This window comes from Mauremys reevesii, unplaced genomic scaffold (genome assembly GCF_016161935.1).
Source record: "Mauremys reevesii isolate NIE-2019 unplaced genomic scaffold, ASM1616193v1 Contig1, whole genome shotgun sequence".
NCBI classification, from domain to species: domain Eukaryota; kingdom Metazoa; phylum Chordata; order Testudines; family Geoemydidae; genus Mauremys; species Mauremys reevesii.
The window spans coordinates 1424400-1444417 of NW_024100715.1; the positions used below are offsets into that span (position 1 = coordinate 1424400).

The 20018-nt window shown below is 65.9% G+C and overlaps 1 protein-coding gene across 1 annotated transcript; it reads right to left on the minus strand.

Annotated features, from left to right (window-relative positions):
* Positions 1–4960: 4960 nt before the first annotated feature.
* On the minus strand, positions 4961–16687 carry CLIC1 (chloride intracellular channel 1). The gene is made up of 6 exons (XM_039517287.1): positions 16427–16687; positions 8545–8654; positions 8040–8165; positions 7531–7637; positions 6094–6275; positions 4961–5203 (listed from the first exon to the last, which is right to left on the minus strand). Exons 1-6 carry the CDS (start codon positions 16463–16465, stop codon positions 5042–5044), a joined length of 726 nt encoding a protein of 241 aa, XP_039373221.1. The 5' UTR covers positions 16466–16687; the 3' UTR covers positions 4961–5041.
* Positions 16688–20018: the final 3331 nt, after the last annotated feature.

Consider the following 20018-nt stretch of genomic DNA (forward strand, 5'->3'; position numbering starts at 1 on the left):
CCCTCTCCTAGAGCTGGGCAGAGAACCCAGGAGTCCGGGCTCCCAGCCCCCCTGCTCCCCACCCAATACCCTCCCTCGGTCTCCGAACAACCCAGCTACCTCCCCTGGGTCACCCCCAAATCCTGCAACACCCCCACAGCCGTTCCCGGCTCCGGCCGCTGCCTGAGGGTCACCCCCAATCTCAGCCCCCCCAGTATCCCCGCTCATCTCAGCCCTCCCTAAGCAGCGCCCCATAACGGCTGCCCCCGGCAGAGCCCCAGCTTTCACAGCCCCCCAAGAGCCTCAGGACCCCCCCACACCCTCCTGTAAGATCTGCCCCAACCCGCAGGCGATGCCCCAGAGCCCTGATTTGGCCAGAGCAGCCCAGTAACTCTGCCCCCGAATCCACCCCAACCCCGCCCCTCTGTCCGCCAAACCCCGCCAGCGCCCCACCGCAGCCCCTGAAACCACCTCAGCCCCCAGATCGCCCCCTCTCAACTCCCGGCCAGGTCCGCCCCACAGCCCCTCCCATCCCCACCAGAGCCCCCCAGGGCTCCACCCTAACCTGGCCCCGCCCAGCGCCCCAGCAAAGCGCCCACAGAGTCAGGCCCAGCCCCCCGGGTCCCCAGCCCGTAGCCCCCTCCAAGGAGCCCCCAAAACCCAGCCCCCCCCTTACCTCCCTGCGCCCCGCCAAGGGGTTTGGGGGGGTCTCTCTCCCCGGGCGGGGGCCCCGCCCCAGGATGCCCCGGGGGCGGTTCCTGCCAGCGACCCCCCCGATCCGGCTGCCCAAGCGGGGGGGACCCCGGGACGCGTCAGCCTCGCCCGGCACCGAGCGCAGGAGCAGCCGCCCAGCCAGCGCCAGCCCCAGCGCATTGTCTGCCCGAGGGGCGGGGCTAGGCAGGCCCCGCCCCGTGTCCCGCCCACTCGCCCCAGGCTCCGCCCCCTCACTCCCTAGGCTCCGCCCACGGGGGCCCAGGGCTTTAAAAGGGGCGTGACTGGGTATTCCCTGGGATTGACGGACCTGGGGCTAGGCAGCCCCCTCCCCCCCGCCCTGCTGGTGCCCCTCACTCCCGACCCGCAGCCCCTGCCAGCCCAACGGTTCTGACACAAGAGCCTCCGGCCCCCCAGGCTGTGCACAGGGTGGCGCTGGGGGGCTCTGGCCTGCAGGGAGGGGGGGGGGCTCAGCAGGGGGCTCCCCCCCCCCCAGCAGCCAGTGGTGGTGCCCACGCCCCAGGGTGGCACTAGGGGGCGCTGTGCTGCCTCGAGGGCTCATTCGGAGAGACCCTCCCCCCCCAGGGCAGGGCCCCCCCATCCCATCTGCCCCCATCCCCGAGGCAGGGCCACTCTCGCCCCTCGGGGTTACCCAGGAAGCGAACCCGGCTCCAGGCAGCCACGCACAGGGCGGGCGGCAGGGATGGAAAATCCCCCCCCCCCATAATGGAGCAAACCACAGCTGGAGTCCCCCTCCCCCCTGTGCCCTTGGGCACATACAGACTGTATCTTTTCATGGGGGGGGGCGGTGCCAGGAGGCAACACCCGCAGCGCTAGACATCAGGGGGGGCCGAGGGCTGGGGGGGGCAGGGGCTGCGGGTCGGGAGTGAGGGGCACCGGCAGAGCTGGGGGGGGGCAGGGCTGGGCTGGCAGGGGCTGCGGGTCGGGAGTGAGGGGCACCGGCAGAGCTGGGGGGGGAGGAGTTACAGGAACAGGACTTTCAGGGGGGAGGGGCGATCTCTTTGGGGAGGGGTTCCCATGGTTTCCTGTAGGGTGATAAATGGATGAACGGCCCCTCCCCACTTTACGCTTCCTTCAACCCCACCCCGCGCCAGGCCCCAGGGGAAATAGCTCAGCGGGGACTCGCCTTCCTCTGCTAATTTCCGGCTCAGCAGATGGGACCCCCCCACCCCCCCTGCCCCATGACCGTCAGGAGGGAAAAGGAAAAAGAATTAAAACAGACACAGCTGTGCAGGTGCCCCTCACTCCCGACTTGCAGCCCCCTGGGCTCCCCCCAGCTCTGCCGGTGCCCCTCACTCCCGACCCGCAGCCCCTGCCAGCCCAGCCCTGCCCCACAGCCCTGCCGGTGCCCCTCACCCCCGACCCGCAGCCGGAGCGCACGTGGCAAACTCTCCCGGCCCACTTGGCGAGCGTGTGTCATGTCCCCTCTAGCGCACGCTGGCCAAGGAGGATCGTGGCAGTGACAGGGGCCTGGCGAGCAATGGGGCAAGGCTGACATGGCTCCGGGCTCCGGGGGGACATCGCTGAATTGCCGAGGGCTCAGAGAAGGCGAGTCCAGGCCTCAGGGCGAGAGGCTCCCGGCGCGCGATGGATTTCATGCCGCGCCGGGAAGGTGACGGGCTGGCGGGATCCGCTCTCAGGACCCAGCCGAGAACGGGATCTTCGCTCCAGCAGCCTCAGGGCGAACGCTCCCCGTCATTAAATCGAGCTGGGGTGTCTCGTGGAGAGACCCCGGCGACAGGCCAGGGCAGCCCTGGGCCCCACGTTAGCCAGGAGGCCGGACGACAGCAGCGTCATCGGCCTTTCACTCGGCCTTCCCCAGCCCGCTGCCCCGCCTAGGGCTGCCCATCGAATGACAGCGCTGGGCTCTCACTAGCAGCATGGCAGCGGGGGAGGGTGCGATCGGGTGCCCCCGCCCCACCCCGGGGCTCGGACCCGCGGGCGTTCGGAGCAGGGAGGGACGAGGAGGCGGCCAGACGCCGGCCGGACGGAGCCACGAACGCAGCCCTGGGCTGGGCGGGTTGTTCGCTTTGCCAGCCGGTGAGCGGGAAGCGCAGCCGGGGCCTGGGATCGACTCCGGGCGACGGGGGATCAGAGATGGTCTGAGCGGGTCAGGTCTCAGCTCCGGGCATCTGGGGAAAACTCAGCGGGGGCTGCGGGTCGGGAGTGAGGGGCACCGGCAGGGCTGGGCTGGCAGGGGCTGCGGGTCGGGAGTGAGGGGCACCAGCAGGGCTGGGCTGGCAGGGGCTGCGGGTCGGGAGTGAGGGGCACCGGCAGGGCTGGGGGGGGCAGGGCTGGGCTAGCAGGGGCTGCAGGTCGGGAGTGAGGGGCACCCCCCAGTCCCATTGATAGTTTCTTTAGTCACGTGCTCTCGGGGCTGCTCCCTTTCACGTGGGTTGTGCTGCCCCCTGGTGGCCGCTCTGGCCAATTGCAGCCACTCCACACAGACCGGACGCCTGGGTCCCAGTCCCCCGCCCGGACGCCTGGGTTCACTCACCCTCGCCCCTCCCCCCTAGGGGCCGGCTTGCGCTGCTACACCTGCCTGTTCCCCCCCATCGCGCCCCGGGACTGCCTGAAGTTCGTCACCCCCTGCGCCCGCCGCGGCGCTGCCTCACCTCCGTCGCCAGGGGCCGCAGAGGTCAGTCCGGCCGGCCGGGCACCGGCCCCGTCGGGTGCGGGGGGGGCAGGACACGGTGGTGCCGGTGGAACTCCCTGCGGCTGGATTTCAGCAGCAAAGCAGGGAGCCAGGCCCCAGGGGCTGAGCTCGGCTGATGGTGGGAGCGGTGGGATCCCCGGCCGCAGGGGCTGGGAAGGGGCTGGGGGAGCTGCCCTCGGCCTCCGTCTCACTCCCACCCTCCCTCCCCTGCCCCCCAGGAGCTGCTCGTCTATGAGAAGAGCTGTGGGGAGGCCAAGCTCTGTGGGGCCCGGGGGACGCGCTGGCTGCTGGGGGCCAATTTCACCTACTCCACGGCCTGCTGCTCCAGCGACCTCTGCAACGGGGGGCCTGCCCGGCCTGGGGAGCACTGGGGGTCACCCTGCCCCTCGCCCTGCTGCTCTGAGACCCCCCCAGAGCCCTGGGACTCCCATCCTCCAACAGCTCTGAGACCCCCCGAGCCCCTCCCCACTGCCTGGGGCCTCAGCCCCTGACCCTCTCTGAGCCCCCCACCCAGCCCTACCCCCCACCATCCTCCAGCAGCTCTGAGACCTTCTCTCTAAGCCCCCCACCACCATCCCAGCTCTGTCTCAGCCCCACTGCCGGGCTCTGCCCCCCTCCAAAACCCATTGAGAGCCCCTCCCTCCTCCCAGCCCACCCCACAGCACCTGGGACCCCTCCTCTTCCTGTCCCCTTGAAAGCCCCAAGATGCCCCCTCCAAGACTGACTCCCGCTGAAGATCTGTGCCCCCCCCAAATTGTGCTTGGGAAATAAAGAGTTAAAAGCTGCCCCCTGGGGGGTGAGTGATTGGAGGAAAGGGGGGGGCTGAAACTGGGGGAGGGGTTACAGAGTATTGGAGTTGGTGGGGGAAGTGGGATCAAGTCAGTGGTGGTTTCAAGGCCCCCACCCCGGCTCTGCCCCATCTCCTAGCACTCACCAGGTGGGGCATTGAAGTGTCCGGCTTCCTCGAGCCATGTGACTGCTGCCAGCCAATCAGAAGTTCTGAATCTCCCCACCCCCCCAAAACTGCCCTCCCTCCCCCCAAACCGCTCCAAGTTCCTACCCCCAGTGCCGGTCCTGGTCTCTCCCCCCCACGCAGGCGCTGGGAGGGAAGCAGGGCCCCTAGGAGTAAGAGCCCGGCACTGCCGTTCCGGACGCCTGGGTCCCATTCTCGGTCTCCAGCTCCCTAGGGGTGAGCGCCTGGCACTGCCGTCCCGGACGCCTGGGTCCCATTCTCGGTCTCCAGCTCCCTAGGGGTGAGCGCCTGGCACTGCCGTCCCGGACGCCTGGGTCCCATTCTCGGTCTCCAGCGCCCTAGGTGTGAGCGGCCCGCACTGCCGTCCCGGACGCCTGGGTCCCATTCTCGGTCTCCAGCTCCCTAGGGGTGAGCGCCCCGCACTGCCGTCCCGGACGCCTGGGTCCCATTCTCGGTCTCCAGCTCCCTAGGGGTGAGCGCCCCGCACTGCCGTCCCGGACGCCTGGGTCCCCTCCCCTCTCCTCCCCCAGACTCTCATGACTTCACCAAGGGGAGTTTTAAAGGTTTATTTAACAGGTTTAACATTTCAGCGCGAATCCCCTGCCCCCCTCCAGGCTGAGTACAGACCCCCCGAAATCAGCCCCCCCCTCCTCCGGGCTCTGCAGCCCCCATGCTGGGGTGAGGCCCTCCGGCCCCCCAGGCTATTTCAGGGCCTTGGCCACCGTCTCGTAGGCCAGTTCGATCTCCTCGGCGTCGGGGCAGGTGCTGGCGAACTCCTCGCGGGCGTAGGCGTTTCGCAGGTACCGGTGGATCCCCTCCAGCGCCTCCGGGATGGTGAATCCCCGATACTTCTTACACACCACCTGGGGGGGGGCATGGGGGTCAGGCCGGGCCGGGGCCCACGGAGCGCCGGGGACTGACGGGGCCACGGCCTAACCCACGGCCTGACCCACGGCCCTATAGCTAAACCCACGGCCTGACCCACGGCCCCGCAGCTAGATCCACGTCCCCACCTATGGCCCAACCCATAGCTAGATCCATGGCCCCATGCACAGCCTGACCCATAGCCTGACCCACAGCCCTATAGCTAAACCCACAGTCCTGCAGCTAGATCCTGTAGCTAAACCCACAGCCGGCCCCACAGATACAGAGGTTGGTAAAAGATCAAGACAGCACCAACCAGACCCACCCGTCCCGCGCTCACCGGCTGCTCCCAGATTCTCAGCCAGGAGCCCCCGAGAGCGACAGAGCCGGGGAGAGAGTGAAACGCCGTCCCGGGCGCAACACGGAGCCCGAGAAACAGCCCCAGAGACAGCCCGGCTGCAGGATCCCGAGCGACCGAGCACGGCCCTGGGGCCAGAGGAGAGCGCCCCCTGCTGCCCCCCCCGCAGCACACTGCCCCCCACCCTGCCCCTGTCACCCCTAGCGGCTGTGGCTGGGAGCGGCGCCTCCTGGTGGCCCCCTGCAGCACCGCGCCCCCTGCAGCCCCGCACCCCACAGCGCCGTGCCCCCGCCCCTGCTGCCCCGCAGCACCGGTCCCCCCCCCCGGCCCCCTGCCCCCCCCCCCGCAGCGCCACGCCCCCCGCAGCCCCCCAGCGGCTGTGGCTGGGAGCGGCGCCTCCTGGGGGCCCCCAGCAGCACCGCGCCCCCTGCAGCCCCCCAGCGGCCGTGGTGGCACCGGCGCCCCTGGTGGCCCCCGCAGCGCGCGCCCTGCAGCCCCAGCGCCCCGGTGGCCGCCCGGACCCGCCCCCACCTGGACGATGTGCAGCTTGGGCAGCAGGTTGCAGTCGGCCAGCGTCAGCTCGTCCCCATCCAGGAACTTGCGGCTCGAGCGCGTCTCGTCCTCGGCGCTCGTCTCGTCCAGCTCGTCCGGCAGCGGCGCCATCAGGTAACTGTTCAGCACCCGCAGCGCCTTCAGCAGCCCCTTCTCCAGCACTGGGGGCCAATGAGACGCACGAGCAGACGGAGGGCAGCCAATCAGAAGGGAAGGTCATCGGAATGGGGCAGACAGAAAGGCAGCCAATGGGAATCCAGGGGAGATGGACGGCAGCCAATCAGAAGGGAAGGTCATCGGAATGGGGCAGACAGAAAGGCAGCCAATGGGAATCCAGGGGAGATGGACGGCAGCCAATCAGAAGAGAGGATGAAGGAAGCGGGGAAGAAAAAGAGAGGTGGCCAATGAGAACAGAGCAGAGATGGAAGACAGCCAATCAGAAGAGAAGGTCATGGGAGTGGGGCCATCAGAAGGGCAGCCAATGGGAATCCAGGGTGTGGCATCCAGCCAGTCAGGAGAGGGTAAAGGGGGGGAAGCCAATGAGAATCAATAAGGAGATATGTGGCAACCAATCAAAAGGGGGAGAAGCTCACGGGAGCAGAGAGGTAACCAATCAAAATCCAGGGAAGCTGGGAGCCAGCCAATGAGCATCAAGGCGAGATCAGAGGCAGCCAGTCAGAGGGGAAGGTAACCCAGGAAGGCCAGGGATGTAGCCAATGAGAATTTAGTGCAGATGAGGGGGCACCAATCAGAAGAGAGGGTAATGGAGGCAGCCAATGAAAATCAAAGCAAGATCTGGGCGATCCAATGGCAGACAGCAGCAGCCAATGAGAACCAAGCGGAGACAGGAGCGACCAATGAGAGGCGACAGAGGGATTGTAGCCACAGAGAGAAGGAGCCAATTAGAATGAGGAGGGAACACAAGGGGCAGCCAATGAGAGGACAGAGCTGGAACCAATCAGAACCAAGGGGAGAGGAGACGGCAAAGGGACATGTCCAATGAGAACTGAGAGGAGACGCATGCCGCCAAGAGAGGGAGCCAATGAGAAGCAGGGGATGATGCAGGGTGGCCGAAGAGACACAGAGGGGCCGACCAATGAGAAGAGGCAGCCAAGAGACAGAGCCAATGAGAACAAGAGAGAGATAAGTAGTGGCAGAGAGACAGCCAATGGCAATGGGGGGAAGGCGGGGGTTGACTGAGAGGCGGCCAATGGGAACAAAGTGGAGTCAGACAGGCAGCCAAGGAGAACAAGCAGGAGATGGGGGAGGGTAAAGGTTTGCCCAGGAAGCAGCCAATGGAAAGACAGAGAGCGACCTGGGGCAGCCAATGAGAAGTGAGGGGTTTCCCCTCCCCCTCCCCAGGGGGTTTCCCCTTCACCCCTCCCCCCGCCCCAGGGATCCCCCTCCCCCACTCACCGGGGTCCTGCGCCGGGTTCGAGTTCTTGATGTAGGCGGAGAACTTGGCGAAGATGTCGAGCCCGGCGGTGTTGGACTCGGGGTTACGGGCGGCCAACCTGGGGTACCTGGGGGGGGCAGTGAGAGATGCAGGCATGTGGGGTCCCCCCTCCTTTGTCATCCACCCCCCCAGACACCCCCTCCTCACACACTCCAGCCCCCCCCACACCGCCCCCCCAGCCTCCAAAACCTGCCCCGATACCCCACCCTCGTGACCCCGCACTCCGAAGATCCAGCTCCCCACCCTCCAGAAAACAGGAAACACGCCCCTCCCCCACCCTGGAAAGCCCCTCCCCGGAGTTCTCAGATCCCCCCACTTCAGCGACGCGGTGGGCGGAGCTCCCCGCCGGGCGTGGGGATCGTTCCTTCCCCGGTGGCCAGCGGAACTCCCTGCCACATGACAGGGGTCCCATCCCGCCCTTCCCCCGCACACGCTCCCTGCCACCCCGGACCGGCTCTTTGGCACGTACTTGGGGGGGCACAGCACCTCCTCCAGGAACTCCTCAATCTTGTTGGTGTCGGTCCGGACCTCGGTCCCGTACATCAGGAAGGGGAGCTGCCCACCCGGGCAAAGCTTCTGAACCGTCTCAGTCCTCCTGCAATGAGAGGCGGGGGCTGCAGGTCAGGAGTGAAGGACGGGGGAGGTGGGAGGGGCAGGGGGCTGTGGGTCAGGAGTGAGAGGCACCGGCAGGGCTGGGCTGGCAGGGGCTGCGGGTCGGGAGTGAGGGGCACCGGCAGGGTGGGAGGGGCAGGAGGCTGTGGGTTGGGAGTGAGGGGCACCGGCAGAGCTGGGGCTGGGCTACCAGGGGCTGCGGGTCGGGAGTGAGGGGCACCGGCAGAGCTGGCGGGGGCAGGGCTGGGCTAGCAGGGGCTGCGGGTCAGGAGTGAGGGGCACCGACAGAGCTGGGGGGGGCAGGGCTGGGCTACCAGGGGCTGCGGGTCAGGAGTGAGGGGCACCGGCCACGTCTCACTCACCGTTTCGTGTCCACCGTGGTGACGTTGAAGGTGACGCCTTTGAGCCACAGAACCATGAAGAGCCGCTGGGAGAAGGGGCAGTTCCCGATCTTGGCCCCATCGCTGCCGGCCTGGCACAGAGCAGAGGGGTCTCAGCATCCACCTCCCCCGGGCCCCGGAGAGGGGCAGGATCGTCCCCAGAGCTTCCACCTGCCCGCCCCCCCATCCTGCCCTGGAGCTGCCATCCCCCCATGGGGCAGGGCTCCCCGCCCCCCTGGGGACTCCCTGCTCAGCCTCCCTCATGTCATCTAGGCTGCAATACCGGAAGCCACCACCAGGGGGCGCCACCAGCTATAACGCCTGATAGGTGTCCTGCTGCCATACCCGCCTTGGCCACCAGGTGGCGCCCCCTTGCAAGACAGACGCCATTCTGGGGGGGGGGTGACTGCCATACCTGCCTTGGCCACCAGGTGGCGCCCTACGCCTGCCCTATAGGGACCCTGCAGCGGGCTCCCCATAGCCCCCCTCAGCTCCCCCAGGGGCTGCGCTCCTCCGCCCACCCCCTCCTGCTTGGTGCCATGGGGGCGGGGCAGGGACTGGATCTCCAGGGATATGGGGGGGGCGCACCCCATGGGGGGGGAGGTGCTGACTGACAGGCCCTCTCCTGACAGTGCCTTGGGGGCTGACGGGGGGCGGCTGGGGGAGGGGGTAGCAGCAGGAAAGGGAAGGGCCTGTGGGGTGAGGTGGAGTCTGCAGCGGGGCAGGGAGGCAGGAGGGGAGGGGGTGGGTGCAGAGAGGAGGTGGTGTCTATGGGGGGCAGGGGTGGGGGCAGGAAGGGTTGTCTGGGGCACGAGGGGATGGGGTAGGGGCCAAGAGGAGGAGATGTCTAGGGGGGACGGGAGGCAGGGGTCTCTGGGACAGGAGGGGGTGTTGGGGGCTGGTAGGAGTGTGAGGTTCGGGGCAGGAGGAGGGGCACAGATCTCTGGCTGTTGGGGAGGGAGTTGGCTGGGGGGTTAACCCCTCCCGCCCCCTCCAGTTCAGGGGGTCACAGGACACCCTGCCCCCCCAATGCAGGGGTCACAGGGCACGGCCGTGGAAACAGGATCCCGGCTCCCGAGCCAGATCCTGCTGCCTGTTGCCAACACCCGCCAGGCCCCCAGCCAGTTGCCAGGGAGACACCCGGCAACCAGCCCCCTCCACCAGGTGACAGGCAGAGCCCATTGCAGGGCAGCTGCTTCACACCCGCCCTTTCTACCAGCACCCACAACCGGTGCCTTTGGATACACAACTACCCCTGCAAAGGGTGGCTACAGTGACACAAGGCCCCACCCCTCTCAACTGGGCCACACCCACAGCCGGTTGCTGTAGAAACAGGTCACACCCACACACAAGGTGACAGGCCCGACCGGTCGCCATGGAGAAACAACACTCACTGTCCAGTGATGGTTATTACAGAGACGCACCCGCCCCTCCCTGCTATAGCCGGCAAACCCGGACGCCTGGGTTCTCTCCCTGGCTCTGGTAGGGGAGTGGGGTCTGGTGGTTAGAGTGGGGGCGGCTGGGAGCCAGGACTCCTGGGTTCTCTCCCTGGCTCTGGGAGGGGAGTGGGGTCTAGTGGTTAGAGCAGGGGGGGCTGGGAGCCTGGACTCCTGGGTTCGTTCCCTGGTTCTGGGAGGGGAGTGGGGGCTGGGGGGGCTGGGAGCCAGGACTCCTGGGTTCTATTTTTTCTCTGGATGAGGGATGGGACATGGGGCCTTCCCCATCTTGGGGCCTCCAGCTCCGACTCAGCCCCAGAGCAGGGGCCCAGCTGGCTGGGGCGCAGTGGGGTTGGGATCCGACTCAGCCTGGGTTCATGGGTTTACCTTGAGCCAGGGAGGGGGAGGCAGCCAGTGGCTTTGGGGACGATTCATCCAAGTCCCAGAAGAAAAATGTTAATGCTGGGCAGGGAGTAGCAGGGGGTGAGGAGTGAGGGGCACTGGCAGAGCTGGTGGGGGACAGGCCTGGGATATCGGAGCAGCGGGTCGGGAGTGAGGGGCGCTGGCAGCCCTGGGGCGGGGGAGAGACCACGGCTGGGTTATCAGGGGCTGCAGGTCAGGAGTGAGGGGCACCAGTAGACCTGGGTGTGTGTCATATGCCCTATACCGTGAAGTGCTGCAGTGATTCCCCTTTGACTATCTCCTCCCTGCTCTGCCCCATGAGTCCAAGCCCCCAGCATCCACCTTCACCCAGTCCTCAAATAACCAGAGCCCCGAGATAATGCCCGGCACCCCATTCCCACCTCCAATCTGTCCCCCCTCCCCCTGGGCCGGCGGGCCCCATCCCTGCCCGACACTGTCCGAGGAAAGGAAATGCAGGGCCTGTCCCTTTAAAACCAGCCCCCCTTTCCGTGTAATGCCCCCCACCCCCACCCCCCCGTCCTTACATCAGCCCTGGAGAGACATTCCAGCCCCAGGGACTCCAGGAGGGTTTTATAGGGAGACTCGCCCTTCCCAGGTACAATCTGGCCAGGCGGAGCCGGGAAACGTTGCGTCAACCCGAGGCAGGTTCTTTACTGCGCTGTGGTTGGGGCCCGCTCACCCCCTTCCCTACAGTGATGTCACCCCAGCAGGTTATTTCAGTCACATTCCTCTTGGGTTAAATGGTTCCTTCCTCTAACTTCAGTCCCGCCCCCCAGGTCATGGATCTGCTGTGGGGAGCTGGGGGAGGGGGGGTCAGCAGGGGGCGCTGGGCTGCAGGGAGCAGGGTGGGGGGTCAGCAGGGGGCGCTGGGCGGGCGCCGGGCTGCAGGGAGCAGGGTGGGGAGTCAGCAGGGGGCGCCGGGCTGCAGGGAGCTGGGGTCAGCAGGGGGCGCCGGGCTGCAGGGAGCAGGGCGGGGGGTCAGCAGGGGGCGCCGGGCTGCAGGGAGCAGGGCGGGGGGTCAGCAGGGGGCGCCGGGCTGCGGGGAGCAGGGCGGGGGGTCAGCAGGGGGCGCCGGGCTGCGGGGAGCAGGGTGGGGGTCAGCAGGGGCGCTGGGCTGCAGGGAGCAGGGGGATCAGCAGGGGCGCTGGGCTGCGGGAGCAGGGGAGTCAGCAGGGGCGCCGGGCTGTGGGGAGCTGGGGTCAGCAGGGGCGCTGGGCTGCAGGGAGCAGGGTGGGGTCAGCAGGGGCGCTGGGCTGCGGGAGCAGGGTGGGGGTCAGCAGGGGCGCCGGGCTGCAGGGAGCAGGGCGGGGTCAGCAGGGGCGCGGCTGCAGGGAGCAGGCGGGGTCAGCGGGGCGCTGGGCTGCAGGAGCAGGGCGGGGTCAGCAGGGGCGCTGGGCTGCGGGAGCAGGGCAGGGGTCAGCAGGGGCACCAGGCTGCAGGGAGTGGGGTCAGCAGGGGGCGCTGGGCTGCGGGGAGCCGGGTGAGGGGTCAGCAGGGGGCAGGGCAGGGGGCTCGTCTGGGGTCTTTCCAGAATCAGGGCCCCGCACCAGGTGCTGCACAGACAGGTAAGGAGAGAGGCAGGCCCTGTTCTGATGAGTTTACTCTCTACCTAGAGAAACCAGAGAGAAATCAGCATCCCCATTCAACAGATGGAAAAACTGAGGCACAAGAGATCGAGTGACTTGCCCAGGGTCCTCCCTCCTAGGACTGGGGAGAAAACCCAGGAGTCCTGGCTCCCCACCCCACTGCTCTAACCCACCAGCCCCCACTCCCCTCCCAGTGCCAGGGACAGAACCCAGGAGTCCTGGCTCCCAGCCCCACTGCTCTAACCCACCAGCCCCCACTCCCCTCCCAGTGCCAGGGACAGAACCCAGGAGTCCTGGCTCCCAGCCCCCCCTCTAACCCAGCAGACCTCAGTCCTCTCCCAGTGCCAGGGACAGAACCCAGGAGTCCTGGCTCCCAGCCCCCCCTCTAACCCAGCAGACCTCAGTCCTCTCCCAGTGCCAGGGACAGAACCCAGGAGTCCTGGCTCCCAGCCCCCCCCCTCCCAACCCAGCAGACCTCACTCCCCTCCCACACCGCAGTCCTGTTCTGCCGTAACTAAAGTTACACTAATTTGCAGCCACTCCGAAGTCCCAGGCGCCGCACCCCAGGGAGTGGGTGAGCCCAGCCCTCAGCCCTGTTTGGATTTTAAACAGACGAAGAAAATCTGGTCCAGGAACCTGCTCCAGCGGAAAACAACAGGAGACAAGCGGGGGTAGCTGGGAAGGAAAACCAGACACAGGAGGGACCATGCACAGCTGAGGATAGAACCCAGGAGTCCGGGCTCTGAGCACCTCCTGCTCCAACCACTAGCCCCCACTCCCCTCCCAGAGCCAGGGAGTGAACCCAGGAGTCCTGGCTCCCGGCCCCCACCCTGCTCTAATCACTAGCCCCTGCCTTCCCCTCCCCTGGGAGAGAACCCAAGAGTCCTGTTTTGTATCCCTGTCCCACCCTGATCCAGACACACACACAGGAAAGAGGAAGAAAAAGATAGAAAGAGGGGAACTGAGTAGACACCGCAAGAAAGAAAGAAAGAAAGAAAAAGTTGAAGGAGGAGACGGAGCAGAAGGAAAGGCCCTGGCTGCGTTACTCAACTGCTGGGGTGTACAAAGCTCATACAAAGTTTGGATAAGATCTCCCGGGGGTGAGATTTAAGGGGGGGGGGCTCCTCCTAGGGAGGGAGAGAAAAGAGGAGTGGGACAGACCCGTGAAAGAGGCAGACAGTTTAACCGAGCCCATATCCCAGTTAAACCAGCCAGCGAGCGAGAGAACGAAAGGCAGAGAAGGAGGGAAGGAGATCGAAACAGAAGAGGAACTGGACAGAGCCCCCGGCTGTGTAAACAGAAGCAGCCCCAGTTTGATTGTCCAAGGGGATCTTCAGACCAGTTGAAAAGTTTTCCTCCAATGAAATTTTCCCCGAATCAAACGTTTCAAACTGCTGGCAAAAAAAAATGGTTCCTGCCGAATCACTGTTTTTTCCCCATCTCGGTTTAAAAATTGCCCCAGTTTGGGGTGTTTCAAACCCCGCTCCAGGCACACTGGCTTCCAAGCGGCTTTATTTTGGTTTCGCTTAGTCCAGTTTCTCACCACCGGCCTTGTTTACACGGGAAACTCGCTTCAGCGTTTGAACGGATGCAGGTGCTCCGGGGATGCGTTAGGCGGCCTGGTGGTGGTTTCACGTCACCGTACGTGACAGAGTTGAGTCTTTCAGCCGGATGGCCAATTAATTCGAGTTGGCTGCATTCGAGGTAGCGTAGTCGAGCTGCACTGAGATCGTCCCCAGGACAAATTAACTCCCACGATCCCCAGAGCGGGCGGATTAGCCGCCAATTGGTTGTGCCGTTTCAACCCGAAGCCTCAGACTAGGCCCGAAACAGCTTTCAAATCATGCGCCAATTTGAGAGTTGGAACATTTTTCATTCCCGAATCGGGACGAAAAGCCAAAATCTCAACATTTTACGCCACCCAGAAATCTGACCAAAAAACCCGCTTCCGGTGAATCAAAACATTCGGTTCATTTCAGAGTGTTTCGTTTCCGTCTGGATCTTTTTAAAACTCAAACTTCCAACCCAAAAGTCGTTTCCAAGCAAAAACAGAAGCTTTTCATTCCAAGAATGGCAAAAAACAGGATGGGTCAACGTTCGCCAAACTTTCGCCCCCTGTTTTTTTCGCCCCGGAACAGAAACGTTCATTGAAATTGAAACTTTCACAAAGGAAATTTTGGTGCTGGGAAACTGGGTGTTCCCCCTGCAGTGAAAAACGTTTCACGGAGAAAATTCTCCCGCACCTCTCAAGCCAGGCACAAGTAATGCCGCATGCAAGGGAAGATTAATCCAGGACTTTCGTGCTTTCATTAACTCGACAGCTCGTCGTGATATTTCAACAGCAATTTTTGCATTAAAAAGTGTCGCTTTGTTGAAAACGTTGGCAACACAGGGTCGGCTTTGACAAATCGCCTGACTCAAAAAAAAACCCACCGACAAAAGTTGTGCGAAAGTTTTGTGGCTACGTTTTCGAAACAAAACAAAAAACATTCCGGTTTTACGATTCAAACCGGCTTTTTATCGGGACGCTTAAGCTAATCAGACCGAAAGAAGTTTTTTTTTAAAGTTTGAAAACAGGAATTCAACATTTTGATTGACCCAAACCGACCAAACGTTTGGGGGTTTTCAGTCGCGTCTGGTGGAAACGGCCACTTTTCTCTTTCGATTCAGAGCTCTAAGATATTTGTGGGCCGGGGAAGCCAGCACCAACCCAGCTCGGCTGCGCGTGGGGCGATTTCAAATCAGGTTAGAAGCGTCTCAAAGCAGCTTGTATCTGAGGGAGGCGAAACCGCTGTAAAACCAGGGATCACGTGCTGTGCCGGGGGAATTCAGCTCTAGCAAGGGCCAACGGCTGGAAGTTGAAACTGGACAAAGTCAGAGGGGAATAAGGTGTAAATGTTTTAACTGGGAGGGGAGTTAACCACTGGGACAACTTGCTGAAGGATGTGGTAGAGTCTCTGGTTTTAATTCCAGATGCAAAGATCTGCCCAGGCTGGGCCAGGAATTGCTGCAGGGAAGCACCAGCCTGTGTCAAACAGGCGCTGGATCACAACGGATCCTCAAATCTAGGAATTTCTAGCTGAATATTAAAGTGCAGGAGTCCAGGTGCTGAATAAAGGGGTGGACGTCACCGGCGAGCAGCGGGCTCAGGGCCCGTGACGCTCAGTGGTTTTCGATTTGGGCGTAGGCCAGGCCGGAGAGAAACAAAACCCGCCCGCGGAGGGAATGCCAGCCATGCAAAGAGCCCGTGTGTATTTGCATCCGGTGCTAACGTTAGCGTCTGTCAATCCGACTTGCCCACCTAGGCCGGTCCAGCACGCGTGTCTTCTGCCGAGCCCGTGACGTCCCGGCCACGCTTGGAAGCGTCTCACACGCAGATCTGAGCGCGGGATCAGGCCGGAGCTGGGGCGGTTGCTCAGGTCCTTTGTCATTTTGAAAAGGTGGAGTTGGGGGGGGGGATTAATGGGGGGTGTCAGACAAAGCTTCTTTCTGGTCGAGCGCCCGGCTGAGGGAGCGGTTTCGTTTTCAGCGTCAGAGGAGAGGAAGGATGCAGGCCGTAAAGTTAACCCCGCCCCCCCCGGCCAAAAAAAGAGAAATCAATCGAAAAGCTTCGCATGTTTCTAAGCCACAAAGCTCGTCTGACCAGCCCCGAATTCGGGGGACACGCCGGGGTCCCCCAAGCTGCAGGTTTCGCACACACGCACCCCAGAAAAGAGACGCAGCCCCGAGAAGTGCCCCCAGTGATCTGTAGGGCACGGGACAGACCCCGTGTGTGGTGGTGGGGTCCCGGGGTCCCGGCCCAGCACAGGGCGGGGCCGGCTGGGGCCGTGGCATGTCGGGGCCGGCCGGCTGCGGTGGCCTGAGTCCGTTGAAGACACTTCCCCAAATGGGGCCGACGTGAGTCGCCGAGTGACCCCGGGGAAGAGCGGGGGGGGGAGAAGCGGGACCCACCCAGAGGCCGGGCAGGGAACAGGGGAGCCAGGCAGGAAGGCGGGAGAGGGAAGGAGGCAGAGGAAGGGAGGAAGTGGGGGGAAGGAACCGGAGCCAGGCGAGGGGCGGGAAAGGGGTGTGGAAAAGACGGAAGGGGGTGAAGGGGTGTGAAAAGGAGGGGGTGAACGGGGAGGGGGTGTGAAAGGGGGGGCAGGAGGGGTGTGAAAGGGGAAAGAGAAGGGGGGGCAGGGGGGCAGGAAGGAGTCGGACCCCCCCCCTTCAGGGGGAAGGAGTTGATCCCCCTCCCCCCAGATAACCAGCTCCCCCGGCCCCTGGGGGGGATTCAGAGGCGGGGAGTGAAGGGGGGCTGGGGGGTCTCTCTCCTCTGGCCCCACTCCCGCTGGGGGCCGGGGGGGGCAGGCCGGGCTCCCCCCGGGAGGGGGGGTAACTGCGGAGCGGCTCCGGAGTTTGGGGCGCCCCCCCCCTTACCTTGACAAACAGCTCCACCTGCGTCTGCTCCTCGGCCATGGCCCGGGGCTGGCTCCGGGGCGGGGGGTTAGAAACGGACAAATCCCCCCCGCTCCGCGGCTCGGGCGCGTTTCAAGGCTCCCCCACGGGGCGGGAAAAGCCGGGGCCGGGCCGGGGGGCGCGAATCGCCGCACTTCGGAGTCCTGCGAGCAACTCTCGGCGCAGCACGGAGCCGATCCGGAGCGGCGGGTCCGCCCCGCCAGCCCCACCCAGGAAGAGAGTGAGTCACCGGGGAGGGGAGGGGAGGGGGCAGGCGGGGGGGGGCGGCCTCTCTCTCCCGCCAGCCCCGCCCCCTCCCCTCCTTCCCCACCTCCCGCCCTCTCCCCTTTCCCCCCGCTCCGCTTCCCCCGTCCGGGACAGACAGACGGTGCCAGTGACAGACTCGCGTCCTCCAGGGCAGCGGCAGACAGAGCGGCCCCCAGGGCTCGGGACTCCTGGGTCCTCTCCCAGCTCCGGGAGGGGAGCAGGATCTAGTGGTTAGAGCAGGTGGGGCCGGGAGTCAGGACTCCTGGGTTCTCTCGCCAGCTCTGGGAGGGGAGTGGGGGCTGGAGGGTTAGAGCGGGGGCTGGGATCCAGGACTCCTGGGTTCTCTCCCCAGCTCTGGGAGGGCAGTGGGGGCTAGTGGTTAGAGCAGGGAGGGCTGGGAGCCAGGACTCCTGGGTTCTCTCCCCAGCTCTGGGAGGGGAGCGGGGGCTAGTGGTTAGAGGAGGGGGGGCTGGGAGCCAGGACTCCTGGGTTCTCTCCCCAGCTCTGGGAGGGGAGCAGATGGGGCTGGGAGCCAGGACTCCTGGGTCCTCTCCCCGGCTCTGGGAGCGCAGCAGGATCTAGTGGTTAGAGCAGGGAGGGTTGGGAGCCAGGACTCCTGGGTTCTCCGGGCTCTGGGTAGAGCAGGGTGCTGGGTACAGGGAGGAAAGACCCACGTGGCTGTGGCAGGGCGGAGACTTGAAGCGACACAATAAACCGCTGTCTTCAGCCATGAATGGGGAGCCCCTGGCCAGAGGCCACGGAAATCCGGTGTCATTTCAGCGGCTCACAGACCCGCGGGCAGGAAAACTGGAGGGGGAGGGCACGGATGTAAAATCACCCCACACTGATAACTGACACCCCCCCAGGGGGCTGCGGGTCGGGAGTGAGGGGCACCGGCAGGGCTGGGGGGGCAGGGGCTGCGGGTCGGGAGTGAGGGGCACCGGCAGAGCTGGGTCCCATGTTCCCCTCCCTCCAGCTCTGCTGTTTACCAGGGTCCGGGGGAGGCTGATTACAAAGCTCCCCCCACTCCCCCCCCCAGCGCTTGGGGTGTCTCAGGCCTGACCCAGTCCCATGGGGACCAGAGCCTGCTGCCCCTCCCCCATCCCCCATGTGTATCTGTGTATCCTGCGCTCTCCCCACCCCCCCCATCCCTCCTCTCTCCATCCATCCCCACCCACCCCGTCCATCCCCCAACTAGCTAATCCCCAGCCCCCATGCATCCTTCCATGCGTCCCCTGCCCCCTCCACCCCAGCATCCCCGAGCTGCCCTGCCCCTCCGCCCATGGCAGCCGCCTGCTCTGTCAATATTGACCTTGGCAGCTGCCCAGGCGCCTGTGACCCCTGCGGGAGGCCGGGCCCGGAGCCTGGATCTGGGGTCTGGGGGACACCCCGGGACCCCGAGCTGCTCCCTGGGGGTCCAGCCGGGCTCCTGCCCATGGGGGGCTGATTTAACCCCTCGTAGCCCATATCCCCCCCCCCCCCCAGCCAACCCCGAGGGAGCCCCCGGCTGCAGCTCGGCCCCGGTTACCCATTAACCAGCAGCAGCTTCCCCTGCCCTGGGGCTCAGCCTGCAGCCCTGGGCCAGCACCGGGGTCCCTGGGTAACCAGCCGCCGCGCCCCACCCCAGAGGGGCCGCACCTCTGCACCGGGCGAGAGTCCCTGGGTAACCAGCCGCCATGTCCCACCCCAGAGGGGCTGCACCTCTGCACCGGGCGAGGGGTCCCTGGGTAACCAGCCACCGCGTCCCACCCCAGAGGGGCTGCACCTCTGTGCCGGGCGAGGGGTCCCTGGGTAACCAGCCGCTGCGCCCCACCCCAGAGGGTCCCCGTATAACCAGCCCCCACCCCAGAGGTGGCTGTGCCTTGGGGGTCAGTGACGGGGCGGCCAAACGTAGGGGCCTGGCGAGCCACGAATAAGAATCCTCAGACGTTCGAGGGCCACGAGATGCCCACAACCTGCCCCGTGGGGTGGAGCTGCCAGGGCCTGGGGCTTCTGCCCTGATCTCTCCCCGCCCCCAGGGCAGAAGCCCCAAGCTCCCCCCTGCCCGGCCTACTAGGCGGAGAAAGGGTGGGGCCTTGGGGGCTCCGTGAGCTATAACATGATGGGGGGGCTGCAGTTCACGGCCTGGCCAGGAGAGGGCAACAGATCATCAACTGCACCCGTAAGCAACACAGTCCTGCCGGTGCCCCTCACTCCCGACCCGCAGCCCCCAGCCCAGCCCTGCCGGTGCCCCTCACTCCCGAACCGCAGCCCCCCTCCCAGCCCAGCCGGTGCCCCTCACTCCCGACCCGCAGCCCCCCTCCCAGCCCAGCCCCACCGGTGCCCCTCACTCCCGCCCCTCACTCCGACCCGCAGCCCCCCTCCCAGCCCAGCCCTGCCCATCCCCCCGCTCCACTGGTGCCCCTCACTCCCGACCCGCAGCCCCCCCCAGCCCAGGGGGACTCTGGCCGTTCGGTGTCTGGCTGTTTCTCTCTCTGGTCCCCGGGGCTGGCGCCTCCAGATCGAGTTTCCTGGCTCTGGCTGGTTGGCAGGAGCAGCTGTCGGCTCCAGGCCCGGGGACCGTCTGTTCATCTCCCCTGGGCGGGGTGAGAGGGGGGGACGTGGGCCCAGGCAACACAGCAGCTGCCACTCGCGGCATCTGGGACTCAGAGCCCCAGGAACCGGCCTCAGGACAAGGGACAAGGGAGGAAAGTGGCAGAAAAAATTAGTGACCTGGCGGCAGCAGGGCCAGAGCGAGCCCAGGGCTGGGCTAGCAGGGGCTGCGGGTCGGGAGTGAGGGGCACCGGCAGGGCTGGGCTGGCAGGGGCTGCGGGTCGGGAGTGAGGGGCACCGGCAGGGCTGGGGGGGGAGCAGGGCTGGGCTGGCAGGGGCTGCGGGTCAGGAGTGAGGGGCACCGGCAGTGCTGGGGGGGGCAGGGCGGGGCTGGCGGGGGCTGGGGGTCTGGAGTGCGGGCCACCGGCAGAGCTGGGGGGGGAAGGGCTGGGCTGGCAGGGGCTGCGGGTCGGGAGTGAGGGGCACCGGCAGAGCTGGGGGGGCCAGAGCTGGGCTGGCTGGGGCGGTGGGTCGGGGGGGAGGGGCAGCGGCAGGGCTGCGCTGGCAGGGGCTGTGGGTCGGGAGTGAGGGGCACCGGCAGGGCTGGGGGGGCCTTGCCGTCCGCATGGTGCAGTGCTGGTACTGGCCACAAGGTGTCAGGCTTGTGCCACTCAACCTCCCTCCCCCGCCTACCCCACCCCCCAGCCCCCTTCCCCAGGGGTCTCCCCCAGGAGCTGGGGGCGGATGCTCCGGTCGGGGGAGGGGGCCGGCGGGG